The 22,472-nt window shown below is 39.7% G+C and overlaps 1 protein-coding gene across 1 annotated transcript in view; it reads left to right on the forward strand.

Moving 5' to 3' along the window:
• FGD6 (FYVE, RhoGEF and PH domain containing 6) overlaps positions 1 to 22,472 on the forward strand; it is a gene marked incomplete at both ends in the record, with an annotated part of 69,015 nt that overhangs the window by 22,733 nt on the left and 23,810 nt on the right. Inside the window, 6 exons of the mRNA XM_080363773.1 lie at positions 3,499 to 3,646; positions 7,527 to 7,594; positions 7,687 to 7,717; positions 16,136 to 16,287; positions 17,110 to 17,266; positions 18,485 to 18,572. Coding sequence (XP_080219899.1) covers positions 3,499 to 3,646; positions 7,527 to 7,594; positions 7,687 to 7,717; positions 16,136 to 16,287; positions 17,110 to 17,266; positions 18,485 to 18,572 — 644 coding nt within the window. The remainder of the gene's footprint in view (positions 1 to 3,498; positions 3,647 to 7,526; positions 7,595 to 7,686; positions 7,718 to 16,135; positions 16,288 to 17,109; positions 17,267 to 18,484; positions 18,573 to 22,472) is intronic.

Below are 22,472 nucleotides of genomic sequence, written 5' to 3' on the forward strand. Positions count from 1 at the left end.
ACTATCTATACACTTATGGTGTAGATGTGTTCAAAGGTAAAAGTACAGAAAGAGTAGTTAGTAAATACAAAACTGCTTTCTGTTTTGGCAGAAAAGCCGTAACATTTATGATGAAAGGTTAAGGTGTAAGGTACAAGGGGAGCCACATGTTCTCCAGCATATGGCTGCTAAAGGCAGATCAACACACACAGTGAAGCTGTCAGTCTCCTGTGAAGAACAGGATGAAACTGCAGATACCACCTGTGGTGCATCCGTCAATGGCTACAGCTTTGCAACCTGTCCCTGAACTCGTGATTTGTTTGATTCTGGAAAATGCCTGGGTGTGAACTCACTTCTGATCATTAACCATCTAATCATCCACTGTGTTGTTTGTTGGTTGTTTTTTTTTTTTTTTTTTTTTAAAAAAAAAGGGGTGAGGGGACACCAAAACCAACCAATCAACAAACCCACCCAAAAATGTATTGGGTAGAACCTGAGATCTGCATTAGGCTATGAGCTGGGCAAATAAGGATAAAGATGTATAGGGATTGCTTTGAGGTGCTTTGGCTCTTGGGGCAGATACTGTAGACAGGATTTGGTAGGCGGTGCTCTCGGCTTTCATAGTTTCCTTTACATGAATAGTAGGTGCTTGTGCACCAAACGCAAGAGGAGTTTAGTGCTTAAACATTGTGGTTCACAGGAAGGAAAAAATGTATATGCTGAGAGGCTCTTATGTGTGGACACTTACTAAACATCCTAAAGTCATCAGTAGTTAATTATTAAAAACCTTTAGTAGTTTTTACTGAAACTTTCTATTAAATAAGTCAATCTTCCATTTAGAAAATTCTTCAGCCAGCAGGCCAACTAGTTTGATCTTCATCTTTCAGTGGCGATGGGGTTATGTTTGTGCAAGTAGAATACAGTTTCACTGAGAAATATGCTTGTTTCTGACTTCAAAAAGGGCAGGTTTTCTAAAACTTTAAGTGTTGGCACAATTGCCCTGAAATGTTTAGGTGGAAAATTAAGCAAAATCTGGGAATGGGCATCCTGTAGAATGTGCTTGGGCAAAAGAATGGTGTGAAAAAGAATGAGTGTGAAAATAATGTTTTCTGTGTGGGAACGAATCCTAGTTTAAAGGAAATTAAAACAAGTATTAAGGGTAAGGAAAAAGGCAATAAAATATCCATTAAAAAAGTAAATGTTGATGCATAAGGGACCAAAAACTGAATTCTAGTGTGGTTAAAGCACTTAATACGTTTTTCAGTGGAAAAAAATAATCCTAGATCAGATGTAGATTCAGTGACAGATGTGGACAGTAGAACTGTAAATAATATAGTAAAGCAAGGAGTAGCAGTAGTTATTTATGTTGCAGGCTTTGGATAAAATAGGAGTATATATTTCTCTTGTATAATGCTACAGGTATAATAAAGATGTTTGTCATCTGTAAAATAAAAGGATAGGAGATGGTATCTGCTGAAATAAACATTCTCAGGCCAGCAGGTCATTTGTCTGTGAATTAGATAGACTAGGCAAGGAGTTTTCTGAATTGCTAAAGTTAACAAGTTACTGCAGAAATCTTGGCTCATGTGGTTCCAGGGGAAGCTCCAGTGAAAAGCTGCATTTTTGCATTCCCAAAGTACATGGAAGTTCCGTGGGAATCGTCCTTGGTATACTCCATACCCTGTTGTCAGCAGCACTCTGCTCTGTGCTGGCCACTCTCTGGTGGCCACATGAAATTGATAATTTCCAATCTGAATTAAATGGATGTCTCTCTGCACACTGCGTGCTGCAGTCTGGGCTCAGGGTCTCGTTTGAACTCGATGATGAGCTTGCAATTGCCTTCCTCCCCCCACCCTATTTGGTTCTGGGAGACAGTAACTACTTGGGTGTTTCCCGAGTCCTTCCTGTGTTGTCTTAATAGAATCAAGCTATTTTAATCTATTCTACGTCTTTGTGGCTGACCCAAGTCTGTCCACAAGCCAGCTTATCTTGTCTTCATCTCTAAATATATTTCTATTTGGGATGAGCCTTTGTGCACTGTTTTGTTGGTTTTGTTTTGTTTCGTTTTTTCAACTGTGCCTTGAGCATTGAATAATCAACTCCTTGCTGTGGCTGCCGCACACAGCTACTATTCCTTACTTCTGCTATTCATGTTACAGGCAGACACCTCTCACAGTATCCACACTGACATGTTTTTGATGTTGTTTTCTTTTTTTTTTTTCCCCTTTCTCTTTTTTTCTGGTAACTATGGCAGTTGGAGGTGTTGAGTCCGAAGAGTTGCCCTCCATCCCTGCTCCCTTGTGATTCAAAGTGAGGAGAAGTCATGACCGTCCCTTGCGTAGGGAGGCAGAGTGTAGCTATACAGAGGAGTGTGTAGCCCTGGCAGATGTTGGCTGCACAAAATTAGGTGTCGATCAGCACAGAGAGATCTCTGCTGGCTCCAACAGCTTGAGGGCAAGAGTTTCTGGATTTGTTGGGTTTTTTTTGTAGTGTAGCTAATCCTTTTGGCTCATATCACAATAAGCCTGTGGCATCCCAGCATCTTTTTGCAGGCATTTAATGCAGATTATGTGAATTTAGACACAGCTTTAGTGTAACTGGCAATTATCACATGTTTTAAAGGATTAAAATAGGAGCCCAGGGATTTCTAGGTAACTTTACCAAAACTTCAGGTTCTGTTTCTTCTGTTTTCTTCTACTCCCTTTTTTATTTTCTTCTAGAATTGTGTTTTTTAAATCTCTACTGAAGTTGTCAAGGCTAGTTAGAGGAAGAAGGTTGTGTGCATGTCTCATGCAATTTCTGTGCTGCAAATATGGCTGAAGCTAATGAAAAGAGACCTCTATAATCATTGTACAGCAGTAGAACAAGGTTATATTTTATAGCTTTGACAGCTACCTGGAAGGTGTCTATCTCTGGGGGAGAGGAGTTTTCAATCCCCAAAGCTTCTGTTTTCTTGTTTTTGAGAAAAATTATTGGACAGAACGGTTATAATGTTGCCATACCTGATACCATTGTTTAGTGTATACATTGAGAAACAGCCATATATATGTACATGCATCTAAAATTTCAGACAGAAAGCTCCGGTCTGAGTACCATATCTGGAAGGAGTCCTGCAGCTATGAGGCAGATGAGAGCAAAGCAGCCATGATCTTTCTTTATCCTTCTGGCACACAGTACAAATGTTGCACTATACATGCACATAGCAACAAGGGAATAGATTTATCAAACTTTCCTGTCAGGCAAACTCTGATGGGCAAGAATAAGAGAAATATTCCAGACATACTGTGGATTTTGCTTGCTGTCAGTTAGCATTGTATCAATACCAGCATAAATAAAACACTGCACAGTTATGACTCTGCTGTGGAAAAGCCTACCACTGTCATCACCATCTTCAAATTACCCACTACTGTTTTCAGTGTTTCTTGTACCAAGTGGACCACTTATTGTGGGCTAAAACAGAAATCTCTTTACATAAATAAAGTATGGTATATTTATTAACTACGCATATTTTAATTTTAGGTCCGTAGAAGAACACCATGATCATCCTAACATGGTAATGGGAGATCTTCAGTCAGATGAAGAAGATATCATGAACAGTTCTGATGAAGATGATGACACAAATTCTGATTCCAGCAAAGGGGAGCCTGATCCTCACGAAGATAAACAGGTATCTTTTAATCTTTATCTTCTGAAGCTATTCCTCACTCTTGCACTATTTTGTAATTTGTAACCTGTTGGGATGTTTTCAAACAAAAGGCATTGAGTCCATGTAACTTTATAATTTTGTCATTCTTATTGTTTAGTGGTTTTTTTTTCCCTAAAATTTTAATTGAATATGTGTATGTTATCCTGATATTAAGAGGTCAAGTTTAGAAATATTCCGCTGGAAAGTGTGTGTTGCCTGGCATATTTGTTTTTATGGAGCTGTAGAGCTGCTTACCGTGCCTCTCTAACAGAGCTGAACGCACAGATATATGTTTAGAGAGCTTCAGTTTTGAGACCTATAAATACCTTTTAATGAGGCTGTCTACGCCTCACAGATCCTGGAGTGCGCAATGTCTCTTGTGCACCAAACATTTAAAATTAACCTTTGATTTCTGAGCCTGGGTGAAGCTCAAGGAAAGGGGCCAGGTGAAGGTTGCAAGATCTGAGAAGGTCCTTCTGAAAAATCTCTTGGAAGCTGTAGTTTTGCCCAGATGGTCTTATTTTGAGGGTCTTGACCATGAAGCAGAGGCTGTATCTCAGTCACCATCTCTGTGCAGACAGTTTTCTTGCATTTGCAGGTTTTGCTTGCTAACCTGCCAATCACCGCTTATTGCACAGGGGGACAGATGGCTGAAACCATTTTTAATATTTCCTTTTCAATGACCTGAAACACCTTAAATGCCTTTCAGCATTTATGTTCCTTAATTCACTTCTTTGGTACCGAGCAGAGACTTTCTGTGTGTGTGTGAGATCTGTCATTATAGGGTTGCAGAGCCACCTCTGTGGCCCTTGGAGGAGCGTAAGCCACACTTGACTGTTGTGGTTGAGGTCTGACCTTCTGGTAGCTTCTGCAAGTGCCAGCTTGGCATGATTTCCACTATTTTAGCCTTATTTCTTCTTCAAATGAGGAGCAGGAAGACAGCACTAACTATTTAGAATGAAGGCAGGCCACCAAGATGATCAGAGGGATGGAACACCTCTCCTATGAGGACAGGCTGAGAGAGTTGTGGTTGTTCAGCCTGGAGAAGAGAGAGCTCCAGGGAGACCTTTTTGCAGCCTTTCAGTTCTTAAAGGGAGCCTGTAAGAAAGGTGGTGACAGACTTTCTAGCAGGGCCTGTTATGACAGGACAAGGGGTAACGGTTTTAAACTAAAGGAGGGGGAGATTCAGGCCAGACCTGAGGAAGAAATTTTTTACACTGAGGGTGGTGAAAACACTGGCACAGGTTGCCCAGAGAGGTGGTCGATGCCCCATCCCTGGAGACATCCCAGGCCTGGCTGGATGGGGCTCTGAGCAACCTGATCTAGCTGAAGATGTCCCTGCTCATTGCAGCAGGGTTGAACTAGATGACCTTTGGAGGGCCCTTCCAACCCAAACCATTCTATGATTCTAGGGGTCCTGTCCTTCTCCTTTCTTACTTCTTAGTACTAGATGTCTTGACACCAGACTGCCCATAGACCAGTGCCTATCCTCAGTACCAGTCTGGTAGCTCTATTTCATTTGATAGTAGTGCTAGTTGCATCCTTCCCTTAAAAATGAATAATAATATCAAAAAACCCAAGCAAACAAAACCACCACCACCAACAAAAAACCAACCAACCAACCAAAAATGAGACTTGTTAGTATTTGAAGAGAATACTTGATGATGTGTCAGACCCGAATGTCATTTAACCAAATGCTCAGAGGAATAAATTGGGGGAGAGAAAGGGAGTTGAGGGAGAAGTGAGTTCCTGTGAAACTAAGCAGGACTGTACCTGTACAGAAAGTAGCTTAATCTTGCGAACCTCTAGAATTGCCTTCAACCTTTCATGACAGAGTTTTACAGGAAAGCGTCCCCAGTTAGGAGGCTTATTGGGCAGGTTTCACAACCTAATTCAGCGCTTGCTGTGCAACATGTGCTACCAGCTCAGTTCAGCTGCCGGTGGCACACATGGCTGGCAGCTGGGGTTCAACAACCAACTTCCCAACAGGGAGAGCACCTGCAGAAGAGAATGAATTGGCCTCTGCATTGCTCATCAGCTCTGCTTGTTTTTATTTTTGCTTACCACAAGCATCTGTCTGTTTTGATGCTTTTAGTCTATTAGAGCAGGTACCAAGTTCCTTCGCAATGCCACACCTGAGAGCCCAATTTGTGTCGCTTGGGTTCTCCCATTAGAGACTCTCTTAAGCCCAGTCTGTCTTGGCTGAACAAATGCAAAGTGGCCTTTTCAGTGCCAGCTGGTGTGTGAAAAGTCTTTCAAATGGACTGGAAAACAGACTGCGATGTTTTGTTTTGTAATTGTTTGCTGTTAGCATCCTGTTCTCAAAATACTAATTTCCTTCTCATTTGCAACTGTCACATCTACCCCAATGGCAGATACCTTGTTCTGCATAATTGAGTTACTTGTGAATTCAGTCTTGTAGGGAGTATGTCAGCTGTGCTTTCTAAAAAGGCATTGAGGCCTGAGGATGAGTGTTATAATCTCTCCTGAATCTGATTGACTCTCACAAGATAAGATCGAAGTGGTTTTTGGAAATAAGTTTCATTTTACAAGTAAAATCCCAGCTCTGTGTGAAGGTGTCTCTGTAGCATATCAAATAAATAATGTACTTTACATATATATGATGCAACACCACATTATTAAATTTAGAAAATAATTTTATTAATTTGGCAATGTGTCAGTTAATTTCAAATTAAAATTATGTAAGTTTTATTTTTTATTTGGACTATAGCAACATCATTAAACCCAACCTATGGATATCATTGGTTCCCTGGTTTGATTTCTAGCACTTGAGACTTGTTTCTAGGTTCAGAAAAGACCTAAAATTCCAGATAAATCTTGCAGCATTAGTGCTTCTGAACCAAAGGTTCACATATGCAATGCCAGAGATAGCTGCTTTTCTAGATAAACTGTTCAAAGCCTATATTATGCTGCCATACTCCATACAGCCTCCCCAGGAGTCCCATGTGTTGTATATCCTGTGATGTCTCGGTGCTCCTCATCCGCGCTCTTTCTTTGCAGCCCATTGAAATGAAAGCCTGAATATCTAATAGATGTGGTGGCAGCTGGCAGCAGAGAAGCATATGGCAAACCATGAGAGCTGTTACGGAGAAAGGTGTTTTATCTGAGGGAAATTGTAAACGGGAGTTACACTGTGTAGAAAATGTATTGTGGCATCTGCCCCCTTTTGCTTTGCTGTACCTGTTCCTTATATCTGATGTTGAGCAGTAGCATTGATTTTTTTTATTTTAAGCCAAACGTGTGAAGATAAAAAACATCATCATCTCCACAGTGTTTCAGATACATGACAAGGCTCACACTTCTACAGCTTTGCACTATGGTTGCTGCATTTTCTTTAGTAGGTGGTCAGAAGCTGACTGTTCTCTTCAGTGTGATATTTTTCTCCTTAATTATTTTTCAGTAAAGAAAATGTATATTTCTTTTAAGATGTCCCTGAAACCCATTTGAATTTATTACAAATATTACTGTTGCCTGTATTAATCAGAAAAAAATAGAATAATATACAAATATTATCTGTACTGCTTTCACTAACTAATAAGTGTCACTTGGTAGGACTTCATTTGTTATGGGCTTCATTGCTTCCTGTAATAAATAAAAAGGCCAATAGTGTTACAAAAACTACTCTTGGCTAACATTGTTTGCAGCTACAAGCTAAATTGGTTTTGTCACAGATCTGAAAAGCCAAATGATTCCAAAGCCAGGAGACTACAAAGGAGTATAAAACATTTTTATTAGAAATAACGATAGAGTAATTACATTGGATTTGAGGAACTGCTAGCTTGAAATGATCATTACAACAGTTTTAGTAGGTGCATAGTATAACATATAATTTTATTTGCAGAGCAAGGCAGCTGGAAAGAAAACAAAGGTTTACCATATTGCCAAGGAGATCATGAGCTCAGAGAAAGTGTAAGTGTCAATGCTAAACTTTACACCTACTCAGTTGATTTTAATCGGGCAATTAAAATGTAACTATTTTATTTTTCTTGCTTTTCTGATAGGTTTGTGGATGTGCTAAAGCTCTTACACATTGTAAGTATATAAAAAAAAAAGGCAGCTTTCTCTTCTGTTTGTTTAATCTGTTGAAGTTCTATGTTTAGGCTTTATTGTAGTGAATGTGGCCTTTTTCTGCTGTATCTACATATTCTAATTATAAAAATTAATCTAATTAAGCAGAAGTTTAAGGTTTCAGATTTTATATAATGGATGAATATTTTGTGGCTCCTTCTGCATCTGCTTAATTAATGTATACAGTCTTCCAGCTGAGTGGGGGTATTGCTTTAATAATGAAAATTGAATATATATCCATTTATGTTAATCAGCATCATATTTATAATCCAGCTTGTACCATAGCAACCAAAATAAAATATTTGGTTAGAGTAACTTTTAAAGTAAATAGAGCGAAGGTGGGAACAGTTTACTTCAGAAATGGCAAAAAAACATACACATTCTTTAGGTAGTCTAATTAATTAGCTCTAATGTTGCATCCATCACCAAGGCTGCATATTTTTGGGCAGCAATTCTTTGACAGATGCTTGCTTTTCTGATAGCAGCTGTGATTGTGGTATATGCAATGTGTTGTGCACAGCAAGGGTTAAATATTTAATCCATGCTTAGGCAGACCAGTCATCTGTTAAACAGACTGTGTAGAAAGTGATAACAGAAAATTAATAAAGAATTTAGCTTTCTTTAGATCCATTTTATGTGTTTTCTGTCAGCTTCTAAGTGATATGTGTTTGTACCATTTTGTCACTCTAGTATGTGCAAGCATAGTGATTTTTTTTCCTTGGGCAACAGTAGTGTTAATATTGCAAACAGATGCATTAGCCTGTCTTAGTCTCTTGAGAAGCATGTTCTGTGAAACTGGGAACAAAGGCTCTCATAGATGGATGTATATATTCCTGTAATATGGAGATCTTTCAGGAAACAAAGAACTTACCACACCACTTGCTGATTCCTCTTGCCTTCCGTTTTAGTAATTGATTTTTTTATTGTGTTGAGGCTTGTTCTTTAACAGCTACAGCACGCAGTTGCGGCCAATATATAAATTTATATTCAACATGTTTTCTAGTGCAGTACTCAAGCCTAAATACTGGTTAAAGGAAGATAATTGTTGTAATGAGTATGGGCAAGTTTTAAGCTGTATGGTTTTTAATTATCATATTTTTCAGGCATATAACATATCTTAAAGGTGTCTTCATTTCTCAGTGTGCTGTTTCTTCAGGTAACATGCGCAGTACTGGAAGCAAAGGCTGTTAGTGCAGAGGAAGAACGTGGGAGAGGGGGAGTAGTCAGGGAGTTTAGGAAGTTTCTGGACTAAACTTCAGGTTGTCTGCACATTGTAAATGTGTAGTGCTGGAGGATGGGTTTTACTTTGTTTTAATGGATGACTTACAACTCTATTAATGACAGTATGCTAGTTTCTAGCTGCCAAATAAAAACCCATTGGAAATGTTTTTGGTGGAAATAATTTGCCCTCAGTTTGTCGGGTGGCCTGCAGCATGAACCTCGCTGAGTGTCCTTGTCAGAGCAGGCACCAGTTTTCAGGCTCTGTGTGCATGTATTTTTCATTAAAAAAAATTGCCATATCTGAGAAATGTTGCAGAAACACGTTGTTTTGTTTACACAAAGTGGTATGCCTGAGGATTTGCGTATGTTTGTCAGGGACATTCTTAAATCTGTTTATTTAGTCATGTACTACTTATGCATAATATTTAAACATTGATAAAACTACCCTTGTGATTTTACCTGTACTGAACCACTTGGTCTTCAGGGTCAGGATTACTAACTTCAGGCAAGCAAACTCTGTCAGATTCCTGGAATGAAAACTTAGATTCTCCCGGGCTGGGCTTGTTTTACCCGTAGTAAAGATTTGGCTAGTCAGATGAGGCTCCGTTACACCTTCTGAACCATCTGTTGGTGGTTTTCCAAAGATTAAATACTTGAAATTTAGTGACTAATTCCATTAGCGATGATCTGAAATTAATAGTATTTTCCTCAGCCTGTCTTGCCAATGCCAGTTAATGCAGCTCATTGCTCTTATTACAGCCAGAGAACAGGACTTTTGATGTAAGAAAAAGGTTTTAAAATTGCTCCTGCTTAGAGCATTTGAAGTGGAGTCTAAAGCAGTTGAGAAGGTGGGAAAATGGCTGCAAACTGGTTACAATTGATGTTTGGGGTTTTGTTGGTTGGTTGGTTGTTGTTGGGGTTGGTGGTTGTTGTTGTTGTTTGTTTGTTTGGAGTATTATTATTTTTTGTTGTTGTGTTGTTCTTTTTTGGTTGGTTGAGGGTTTTTTTAGAATTTTTATCTTTTTATATTGACAAAGTCCAGTTAGGTGTTGCAACTCTTCCAAGATACCAGAGTGAGGTGGTTCACGCACAGCCTCTGGAGGGTAAACAAGGGTTGAGAAGATGCAATAAATGCTATTTCTTCCCTAAGGGAACTTGCAGAAAAGAAAAAAAAACAAAAAAAAAACAAAAAAAACCCACCCAACAAAACAAAAAAGGAACTTTCAGGAAAAAAAAAGAACCATGAACTGAATGTAAAACATAAATGACGTAAGAGAAACAAGCTTGTCACTGCTGTCTGAGATGCTCTGTGCCAGAAGAACACCTGGTGTTCCTGCAAAAGGAGTAAGGTGGGATTGGTGCCATCTGTGCATCTTTGTTGTGGGATGCTTTGGAAATGGTTTGCTTTGCACAACTGAGAGGGACCTCCTCAGCAGCACCCTGGTGCTGTAAGGATGAGCTGCCTGGCCTACTTGCTGTCATTGCTTTGGTCCATTTTTTGTTCTGAATTTCGTTCTTTTGCCAAAACCCACCACTCTCTTTGTTCTCCCATCCTTTTCGATTTCATTTTTCCCCTGCTGCTATGGTATGGGCAGTGAGGCTTCTGGTCCAGCAGAGGAACGTGCTTTTTGGGATGGCTCCTTCCACTGCAAGGTTTAGTGTGTGACTGTGCTGTGTGAGCAAAGAGAAGCTTAGGCCTGTGGGTTTTTTCCTGAGCCAGTTCTGTCCTTTTTAAGATTCTTGAGAGCAAGTAGGAGGTTGTGAGGAGGTACCTCTAATTTTTCTTCAACCACAAGATCAGGTTCTTATTGGAGAAGGCAGATAATAGGTCGAACATTTTTCTTTTTTTTTAATATCCTGTATCCTTCCAGAGACACTTAGAAGAAATTCTGGTTTAATGTTTCCATTTTTCAGAAGACAATTGCAAAATTATATATACATATATAAAATCACTACATATATAGTTTTATATATCCATGAAAACATAGACTCTTTGAATATTGAAGCTAAATATTATGAAAAATAATTATTGGTAGATTTTGAAAAAGAATGTAATGTGCACGTTGAGAAATAAAATAGCTGTGTGTTTTGGAGCAAGGGAAGTCCTGACCTGTGGTCTTGGCTTACAACTGACCTACTGTTTGTCTGTGAAAAATTCTCTCAAACTCCTTTTTCTCCAACTGTGAAAATTCAATATTTGACCAGTCTGAGGTGAATATGTTGATAACTTTTTAGTCTATGAAGTGCTTTAGAATTGCTGATTGAAGCATTTGACAATGAATTGCAGCTGTAGTCACCTTATTAAGAAGGCTAACAAAATAGTTTTGGTTTGGAAGGAAATACTGTTTTACTACCCAGCCTATCCCTTGAAATAACATTCTGGGAATATGTCAAAGTCAAATAATTGATTATTGTAAAAAATTAACTATCTTATATCATTAAAGACTTAGAAATTAAGGTGTGGAACTACTTGGCAGCTTTCCAGAAGCAATCTCATGTGTTTGAAAAATGTCACGATCCACACTTACACATAGTCTTCATTATCTATCGTTGCTACAGTTTAACTTAAGAGTTTATGGCTAATAGCCTAACTGTAGTTAAGACTGCCTATTTATATTTTAAATAATGTATGTGTGGAATCTCCTGTAGCTGTATTCCTAGCAGGCGTGTTTACAGTTTGTCACATACGGCAGCCAGGCTCTTCCCCAGAGCGTGGAACTTCCTCCCCTTCCCTCCTCCCTCCTGTAGGATGGAGGGGTGTGTGTTCCTTGAAAAGCATCCAACTGCAAATACATTTTTTTTTTTTCTCAAATTAAACTGATATTTGAGCTATCTGCAGGTGTATTTAGCTGGGACTTGTACCTCAGTGGAAGGGATTATGGCTTATTTTTGCTTTCCTGATGGTATGTTCTAGGAGAACAGATCCAAGATGAATATTGGTTGAAGCCTTAGGAGTAAAATACGTGACCATGTGTAGATCACGTAGTTCTTTCTCTTCCGGTTAAATTTACAAGAAGTTTTAATTTCACCCGTTTGAAATTATCGTTATTCAAGCTATTAGATACCTGAAGGTACACTGAACCAGGTCAGCAGCTGAGCGAGGGTTTAGTCTGGTGAGCACCTATTTCGGTTTACAACTAAACTTGTTCCTTTGCTCCCGAAACTGAGGCGGGCAGGTCGCCTTGCTGGGAATCCTCCGGTGGAAAGAACCGAGAGGGATTGTGAGTCAGGGCGTTTGCAGAGGGGAAGTGCGTGGGCTGGTCTCAGATGATTCACAACAGGGGCAGAATTATTTCAGATATCACAGCCCTTTGCTTATTTAAAGGAAGCTGCATTGAAGGAGGGGTGGGAGGAAACAAAAGCAGTGATGGTGGTATCCTCAGATATTGTTTAAAAAACGCACAGCTCTAGGTGGAGTGTATAGGATAAATAAAATTCCCTAAACATTTTCAAGTCAGGAATGTTTTATCAGGCACTAATTCAGCAATAATATGTACTCAGAAGCCTTTAAAACTACCTAAACTAGATTTTCTTATGCACAAGTACCCAGTGGGATGCTGTCTTAGTTGAGAACGAACTAAGACAGTTTCTGATTTGGAAAGAATGTGCTTTCCAGAGATGGTGATGAGTGCCGTCCTCTTAAAGTAGCTGTGTGAAGACAGTTGGCTTTGCTTAAGCGGTAAAAAGTGGTATCAAAAGATTATTATTGGTAAAGCAAGAAAATGTAAACCAGCATTTCAGAAAGTGTACAATAGCCTCATCCCTTCGGAAAGGAAAAATTAGGTTGGTAAGAAGCTGAGATGATTCAGTATAACTAGCATAATCTTTTGTTTTCTGTCATGCAGCATATGAAACATTTGCCTAGAGTTGCAAATGTTATTTTTCCGTAAAATAAACACATTAATTTCCAAGCATGGCAAGTGTTTTTTTTAATAAGAATGTAGTATTTGAAAGGCTCATTTTAAATTAGAAAATATCTGTGTTTAAAATTCACTGTAATGGATTGCTGCATTGCTTCAAACAGAATAATTTCTAGGACGTCTCAGGTGACTGTCTTTGAAGAGGCTGATGAAAGCAGTGCTCTTCAGCAGCGTTATATAGTACTATATGCTAAATATGTTTGTGATATGAATAATTTCTTGCAGATATATATAGATATTAGAACATTTTTTTTATTTAGCAGTGAATGGATTTAGTTTTAGGAGTTAGGTTCTGCTGCATTAAATGGCTATTACTGCAATTTCTAAGTCACTTTTATAAAAAGTTGTCCTTATCTGAATACCCTGCACCCTTTGGAGTGAAAATTCAGTGTTTACTTTTTAAGTTAACATAGAATACCACTTTGGAAGGGACCACAAGGATCATCTGGTCCAGCCTTTCTTGGCAAAAGCACAGTCTCGACAAGACAGCTCAGCACCCTGTCCAGCTGAATCTTGAAAGTGTCCAGTGTTGAGGAATCCACCACATCTCGGGGGAGATTCTTCCAGTGGATGATTGTTCTTGTCGTGAAAAGTTTCCCTCTTGTGTCCAGTCGTAATCTCCCCAGGAGTAACTTGTACCCATTGCTCCTCATCTTTTCCAGGTGACTCCTTGTAAAAAGGAAGGTAAAACATATTTTACATCTGGTAATTAAAACAGACCTCTTCTGTCTTTTGTCCTTTTGGGTAAGGAAGAAATTACTTTCTCAGAAGGCCAGTACCTTCAAGTGTAAACACTGTTAACTCCAGAGTTACCTTTGTTTGACTTTTCCTACCTCCACTCCTCAGGCATGTGCTCTCTGCCTTCAGCTCTTCAGTTTATCTCAAGATGAACTTGGCGTGACAGTTACTTCACACCCACTGCCAGGTTAAAAATAAATCTTAACATGATTACAGTGAAAAATGCATTGTACTGAAGACTTGATAATTAGGAAAAAAAAAAGAAAATGAAAAAACAGCGTTGAAGTTTGGCTCTTTTGTTGTTTAGCAGGCTGGTTTGCATCATTTGAAAGCTTTACCTTATCTTTCTTCCCTGCGTTTCCTCTCTGCAGGGCTTCCTCCATTTACTTAGTTGTGGAGGGGGTGATGAAACAAAGTTTTGGTTGGCTGTTTTAATGATAGAGTCTTTCGTGGCATGGTCCAAAGCCTGGTGAAGCTGGTGGACTTTGGATCAAGCGAATTGAAAAACCAAATCTGTATTTGGAAAACATCCTGCAGACTCTTTGAATGCTGTATCTAGAAGTTAAATAAATGCTCTTAACTACGAATGACATTCCTGTCTTATCTACTGGTACTTAAACCTGGCTCCCCGCTCCCCTTTTATTGTTTGGACAGGGAAAAGCCTGGGTTGTTTATTATGCTACAGACAAAGTGTTTTTTCTTTTCATCGTGCAAGTAGCCTTATAGCATTCGGACAAAATTCTTGATCCATCCCATGGCAAAGTATATACGGTGTTTTGTGTGTGCATGTGATTGGGGTGGGGAGAATATTATCATAATATGATGATGCATTTTGCATGAAGCTCTCCAGAATGCCTCATTTGAGCTGCTGCCATTGTAATTCCATGTATAATTTCAGTGTTAAGCAATGCCCTAGGGTCAGGAAAACCCATAAGATGCAGCTGGTAGTTAACCTATGTGTCACTAGACTGCACAGAGGATGTAAAATGAAACATTTCCATATGAATAGTACCATCTGTTTTTTAACTCCCTTGCATTTAATTCTCAGCCTTCCCCCATCACAACCATCGCCCTGTATCTCCTTTTTGTTTCTTGTCGTAACTCTGCCCAGTCACAGCCTTGATGACCCAGAGGGTCACAAACCGAGAAAGTGTGTCTGGAGCTCACACTGCCCAGAGCTGATGTAATGAGGAGAAAGGGCAGAGGAAAGTTGAGGCTTAAGTTTGAGAGACCCTAAATAGTGCCAGATGCTGGACTGCTGACATAGCTGGTAAGTCCTGTAGTAGTGGACCTGGGAAGAGGGGAAAGAAGTGTCTTACTCTTTTTTCCCCAACCTGAGGGCCCCACAGATTTTCAAGGACAAGTGTGGACCCTATCCACATTTAAAATATTACTCATCTTTGTACTTAGGAACATCTTTTTGTCACCTTTTTCACCATACTCGTGCACACATTATCAGGTTTCAGAGACCACAAAATACAAAAAGAGTTATTATGGATTATCTTTTTTCCACTGTTGCCCAAATTCAAGTGAGACATGACACAATGCACCACCTAATTTGGATTTTTTTTTTTTTTTTTGGTCAGTTTAGACTTATTTTTCAAGCAAAATGCTAAATTGCTAGCCTTTTTAAAAAGAATTGTTTGCATGTGATCAGGGAAAATACCTTGTTTAAAGGATACTAAGTTTCAATATGGATACAAGCCTGGCCCTACTGACTTGTGTGGGGCCAAGATTTTAATTCTAAGTAGTTCAATGAGGACCAATAAGCCTCAGTTCTGTCCTACTGAGAGCTGATTACAGCATTAAAATGCTGCAAGAAGACCCTTAAAGTGTAAGTGGGGTTTTCCTCCTCCCTGTAAATGTTTTGAATGTTGGTTTTGAACATCATTAACATTTGAAATTTCATGGTTCCCATGTGTTGTTACGATATATTTTTGTTAGATGTTTGTTTTCCTGTATAAAGAAGAGCTGCTACATACAGTAATTTTTTGTGACCCTACAATTTTGTCCAAGAGGCACATCTTCCAAAAGGGCATTTGTAGATGACTTAGGAAATCTAGTATGATTTTTAAATAAGATATTGTTATTGTATTAACTGATGTAATATTGTTGCTTTTTGACCCAAGTATTAGCAAGAAGATACTCAAGGCTGCCAACAATCTTGCAGATAAATGATGTTTTCCCCCCCCACTTAGTTTCCTTATGTGTAGTACCAGCAGATTTCTGAAGGGCATGGCATAAAAATTATGAACAACTTCTATATTATGCATACAGGAGCAAGAAAGTAAAGCTCCAGTGTCAAACCAAAGGGATTAAGGCAGTCCCAGGGGAGTAAATTGAAGCTGCAGAGAAACATAACCCAGATGGTACCCGCCTTGCCTTTGGTAATAGGGAGCAGCGCCTGGAATGTCTGCAGAGAACACGCTGTTGTCTGTCTTGGTGCTTTGAAGGCTTTTGGCTGATGGGAAGGGGGGTTTCTGTCCTCTTTGTGCTCCGGCAGGATTTCCGGGACGCTGTGGCACATGCCTCTAGGCAGCTTGGGAAGCCAGTGATTGAGGACAGAATCCTGAATCAGATCCTGTACTACCTACCTCAGCTGTACGAACTCAATCGCGACCTCCTGAGGGAACTGGAAGAGCGATTATCTCACTGGTGATTATCAATAAAGGGCTACCGCTGCTTTGATGTTGTTGAAATGTATCTGTGGGGCTTATGTGACTCTGTGTGACCACGATGTGACTCTTGCTTGTGTTTCACGTGCCTTCTTAAATGACAGAATTGGCTTTGAAAGTACAGGAGAGAATTTTCCATTTAGATGTACTTTTTGCCATTTATATGTATCCATAAAGGTCCAGAAGGCACATCAATACATGTTTTTAGCAATGACACTTTTTTATTTAAAAATTCATTTTAAATTTGAAAGTTCTTGTCCCTGCATGGGCAGGAGTGGACTGATTTAATTAGAGGACAAGGAGGCTGTCCTGAAGACCTGTTTGCATTTTAAAGGTAGTTGATATCTACTAACCAGACACTGCACTGATTGATAGCCACAATCCCCTTGAAGTCCATTCTCAGTTACACTGGTGGGTGGATCTAAATCAGCTGTACAAAGGCACTGAAATGGGTAAAGGCTGCAATCCCATGCTTGCTATTAAGGGGTGGAGGCTGCATCTTGAAGTCTGAAGATGTGTCTCCTCAGAAATCCAGCTTGTACTAAAGTGTTTGAATGGTTCAAGACCATTTAATACAGATTGTGTATTAAGTGGTTGTCATCTAACACCAAACTAGTGTGTGGAGGTGTGCCTGGTAAGATTTTTCAGAGTAGTTACTGAGATGGATGACTATCTGCTGAAATGTAAGGTTTTTGTTCAAAACATAAACTCGCACATCTTACTGTGAAAAATACGTTTTGCTGTGAGGTTAAGATATACACTATTTTTAGCTCTTTCTAATTGCTCCGTTTTTTGTTTCTAGGCTTGAACATCAAAGAATTGCTGATATATTTGTTAAAAAGGGTCCCTACTTGAAGATGTATTCAACTTACATCAAAGAATTTGATAAAAATGTTGCACTATTAGATGAACAGTGTAAGAAGAATGCAGGTTTTGCTTCAGTAGTGAAAGACTTTGAGGTACTGTAGCCTTTTGTAAGATATATCCTGTTTTGCGTCTCTTTAGCAGTTGTGATCCTCCATAAGGCTTTGCAGACTATCCTCCAGTTTGTGGGGTTTTTGATTGTTTTGGGGTTTTTGCTGCAGTTTTGGCTTGAGACTTAGTAGGAGGTGGAAAGAAGTGAATTCAGATTTTGTGAAGTAACTAGTGATTTTGGCTACTGTGAGATATGATAAAGGATGTTGATTTTCAGAAAATGCAGCACTTGCTACAAATTATATCAAAGACACATTAACAAAATATCTAGTTGCAATTTTAAAATTTTGTTTCCTGATACTATGCTCGGATTAACTGTCCTATTTTAACTAGGCTGATTTCTCTACCACATCATAGAGCAGTAGCTTACTCATGGGAGTGGTGTTTCATTTCAGTTGGAAACATAAAAAAGTGAATTTTCTCATCTGAGTATTACTAGAAGTTTCAAACCCAGCACATGCAGCAATTGGATGAAAGCTGATTCATGTCCCTAAGAGCATTGCCAGATTTTTTACATAACTCACTTAAAACAAATCAGAGAAGAGATGCAAGCTCCCTAACCACATCATCCACGGAAACTGTCAGTTTACCTCCTATTATATGGGCTTCCCCTGGGGTAATCCTTGCTCAAAAAGCTACTTAGAGTGGGCAAAGGAGGAGCTTGAGGTAGTCCGCAAAGCCAAGAAGAGGACAAGAGGCCTTTTTAAGGACTCAGTGTTTCAGATGCACGTTATTTTGAATGCAAACTCAGGATATTTAAAATTTGGAAGCATGGATCTCTTAATTCTGTGTTGTCTTTAGAGGTGTGGATTAATTAAAACTCTGCAGTGAGCACTGCTGTCTTCTCTGCATTTCTGCCTGATTGGACGCTGATGATGATTACAAAGCAGCATGTTGCTCTTGCCACCCGTATTTCTTTCATTTCTGGGAAGCTTCACCTCTCCTCCTCATAAGCAAAAGCACCTATTTTGAATCCACAGAGTATGAGTGCTTACTGATGTCTTTTAACACATAAATTTTGCATGCAGTGTTCCACACAGAAATGCTTCCTCTGTAGTGTGGTGTTAAATAACCGTCATGGTCACACCTTTTTAAGGTAACACTTATCCAGTGCAATTGGTTGTTTGGTTTTAGATGTATTTTCTTTTGCTGGAACGCTTGACTACCACAGAATCATTACTTATTTTGGGTGTTTCTTTCAGATGAGCCCCCGTTGTGCCAGTCTGGCCCTCAAGCACTATCTGCTCAAGCCAGTTCAGAGGATTCCCCAGTACAGGCTCCTGTTGACAGGTACAGCCAAGCTCTTTTGCGGGGGCTTAAGCAGCCAGTCTTCACACATCCCAGGAAACTTGTTTTCAGGCGCTTGTATCCATCTGTATAGCATGTTTATCTGACTTCAGATATGTGAAGCTTTTTTAAAGACATGGCATGGGTTTAGAGGCTTTCTTTGTTAATATTGATTGCAATAAAATATACAAGCGATGTGCTAATATTCCCAATACTGTGGTGTGCTCTCTGATCTTCAATTCAGCAGTACTTACTTGGAAAACATGACACCTGTGGTGGCTTTTGTTTGTTCCTGTGGTAATAGAAGGCTGTAATTTCCTTGGAGGGTTGGAATGCGCCTGTTGTGCTTTGGGGTTTGGTTTGGTTTTGATTTTTTGAGGGCTTTTCTTTTGGTGGCAGTGGTGGTATTGTTGGTTTTTTTGTTGCTGCATTTGGGTTTGGTTTGTTGTTAATGAAGGGAAAAGGTAGTATGGAAAATTTGAGCTAGGAGAAGGAAGTGAAAGATGTCTTTGCAACTGTGAACTTCTGCAAGTAGCTTCTCCATTTCTCCCCCACCCAGGTGTTTTGTCTGTAAAATCCATTCCCTTTTAAAGGTAAAACACATGTTTTTAGTGTAGGTTTGCCAGTTAAGTGCGTAAGCCGTGTTACAGGGGCATTGTATGCTGGCTTGGGACTAGGAAATCTGGGCTCTATACCCTGCTCTGGCATTGACATGTTTGGGGCACCTCGAGCAAGAGATCTCCATGATGCAGTGCTTTTCTGTAAAAGGAGGGCAATGATAGAGGCTTCCTTTGTGAAGCATTTTGAAATGTGTTTGTTGTAAGCAGGGATGGCTCCTGTAAGGATTTGGAAATACTTAAGGCATTGTTTTTGAAAGCCATTGCTTCTTGATGAGCAATTTAAAAATAGCCTCTGTTTATGTAGTAACTGCAAAATAAAATGCTCTGTGACCTTTTTTTTTTGGCTCTGTAGCAGCCTGTTGGCATTTCCCCAGCAAGTACTTAGACTAGTGATGCTGTGAGAGATACAGCCTTAAGTATTATGCAGCAGTTACCAAGTTATTAATGTTGACTGTTTTCATTTTAATCATCTCATTAAAGTCACAGGTGTTGAAAAAAAGGTGAAACCTCATTAAATGAACTGCTTTGTAGGGGAAAACCTTAGTGACACTTGATAAAATCAGACCATAAAATGTCATTGGGGAGTTGCTTTATTTTAAAATAATACTGACTTAGGGCATGGTGTAGGTGTGATATACACTCCAAAATCAGCAGAGCTTTGGATAAGTTCAAAGGTTTTAATTAAAAAGGCCGAACAGAGGATCAGGATAGAGTAAATGCCATTGTCAATATACATAGGACAGCGAGAGATGTCAGGGGTGAATAGCATTGAAACAAAACTCAAATATTGAAGGGGCTTTCCTTGTGATCATTAACTGTTGTTGTGGCTGGGACAGGCTGTTTCAGATCTGAAAAAAAACTTATTCTGTGGTGATGGGGGTTGCTGTGGGTGTCCCAGCTTTAAATACACCTGCAAATGCTTTTGACAGGAATGGGACTGCAATGCTGGCTGCTGATTTAGAAAAGTAATTTTCTCGTGTTCTATGGGAGCAGTAAAGGAGGTCACACTAAGAATTTAATTATGCCAGGGCTGGGGAGTGCTATTTTGGATCCGTTATATTTTCAGTCTATTCAATCTGTCATGCATTTCTGTTGTCCTTGAGAGTCTCCCTCTTCCATATCTCAATGGATGACCCGTCTGCTCTGTTACCTTCCAGTCGCTCTGTGTAATATTAGGGAATCTCTATGTAAACTTGTGCTGCAAAACTTGGAGGATACACAAAATATTTGGGTGTGTTGTTGCAGTGGGTGAGGTGCAGCGATGCAGCAGCTGCCCCAGCCAAAGACAAGGGGATCTGTGGGTAAGGGGCCAGTGGGTAAGAGCAGGGGAGCGAAAATAATCCAGGAAAGAAAGCTGCCAGGCATTAGTCAGCAGGGATTTCTTCCTATTTAGCCGTTTTGTGTCAGTGGGACAGCTTTGTACTGGTAACCTGCTGCTACAGGGTCACATCACAAGCTTGTTGCTGTGCTTTGAAGTGGAGTTACTTTTCTGCTAACAAAAGCAGGAGCAGGTGGACTCGTAAATCAGGTAAGGAGAGGCACAGCTGAGTTGTGTTTTTGTTAAATTACACAGCTTCTCCAGTCCAGCAAGACTTCCACTTCTCCACACACCATCCCTGAGCTCTATACAGCAAATATTAGATGGGGTTTGGGGAAGTTTAGAGGCTTTTGCTTTCTTCTAATAGAAAGAAATGAAGGAGAGGTGATTTCTCTTGTCCCAAAAAACTCTGATTTGAGTAGATCCCTTGAGACGGCACAATATTAACAGGGTCTTCATTGTCATAGAATAAGCTTCTCTCCTCTTTCCCAACATAAGGTGTGCAGAGTCTTTTATTACCCTTAACTCTGGGCTATAGTGAGGGGAGGCTGAGGAGGGTGAAAAATCAGCCTTTTGAGCATACTGCCCTTGGCAGATTGCAAAGAGAGTTGTCAGACTTGAGGCCAATTACATGTTGAGGAACGATTGCTTTGAGTTTAACTTAATCAAGTTAGACAACCTGAGACAAAAAGCAGTTAATGAAGCAGAAGAGAATTTCTAGCAGGAGAAGTGATAGTCACTGCCCCTCCAGCGAGAAGGAAGAGAGAATTGCTGGCTGCTGTCAGATAGAAGCAGGGCATAAAGGGGTTTCGTTCCTCACAGAAACAGTACTTGTGTGCATTTGCATTGATTTTTGTTATCTTTTGGAATATCTAGCAGAGTTAGGAATTTTAATTTGTAACTCCACCTTTCTAAAGGTATGCTTAAGGTCTTCCTAGTCTGAACAACTAAAGTATATTTCAGAGGGGAAAATTTTTGGCAAAGACAGCAGATACCATTCCACCTTAATATTTGACTTCTGTATTTATTTTATCTAGGAATATTTTTGCTAAGTTTTTACTGTAATGTTTTTCATGTCTGCGAAGTCCTCGTCTGTATAGTTTAAGCTTGTACCTCCAGAAAGCTGTAGCAAGCACAGCATTTCCAGTGTGTATTCACAGAACAGACAAAAAATATCTGTCCTGATGCTTCTCTGAAGCCGAGTTTTAGCTATGAACTGAGGTCCACTTAACAGATCTACAAGAGAGTATTAAGATGAAAATGATGTATTAATAAGTACTTATCACTTTCAGGATTTTGCAGTTGCAAGTTTTATTGGCTACTTAAGTCTTTTAGTACAAAAGCTGCCTTTTTAAATACAGAGTTTTAAATGAATGTAGTTGTGTTAAAATCTCTAATTTTCTCCTATTCACTGATGGTATGATTTAAAATGATGGAATATACCCACCCAGAAAATGTTTTTCAGTGATGTGAAGTGGTGGTGTTTTGGGGAACATGTCCTACCAAGAAACCATTTTTTTTCCCCAAGTTGTGTCTCTGGATTTAAGTTTTCAGTGCGATAACTTTGGATATTAAGTTGGATGTCTCTGTGTACTAGAGACAGTGACAGAGTCAGCAGTATATTTGGAGACGAGTAACTTATGCCCACCTCACCTCTTGTTCCTATCCCACAGAGGGGAGTGTGTGGCTGGCAGCTTTAAGCAGTTGGTGTTTCTGTATAAGCTGTAAGGACTTGTTCTTTATACTGGGAGCTTCCCACTGGACCCCTTTGTGCTGGCCCCGCTGAAGATCAAGTTGCGATTGTGAAGCTTTACCTTGTTTGCTTTATGGTGGAATCGCACCAGTGCTTTGCCTGGGCAGGACAGCCCAGCTCTGACCTGAGAGAGCAGCCGTCAGCAGGCAGGGCAGGAGAGGGCACCTGGTCTTGTATGTGCAACAGGTTCCTCCAGGTTAAACCAAGTCAAA

Source organism: Nesoenas mayeri, assembly GCF_963082525.1.
Source record: "Nesoenas mayeri genome assembly, chromosome: 1".
Lineage (NCBI taxonomy): Eukaryota > Metazoa > Chordata > Aves > Columbiformes > Columbidae > Nesoenas > Nesoenas mayeri.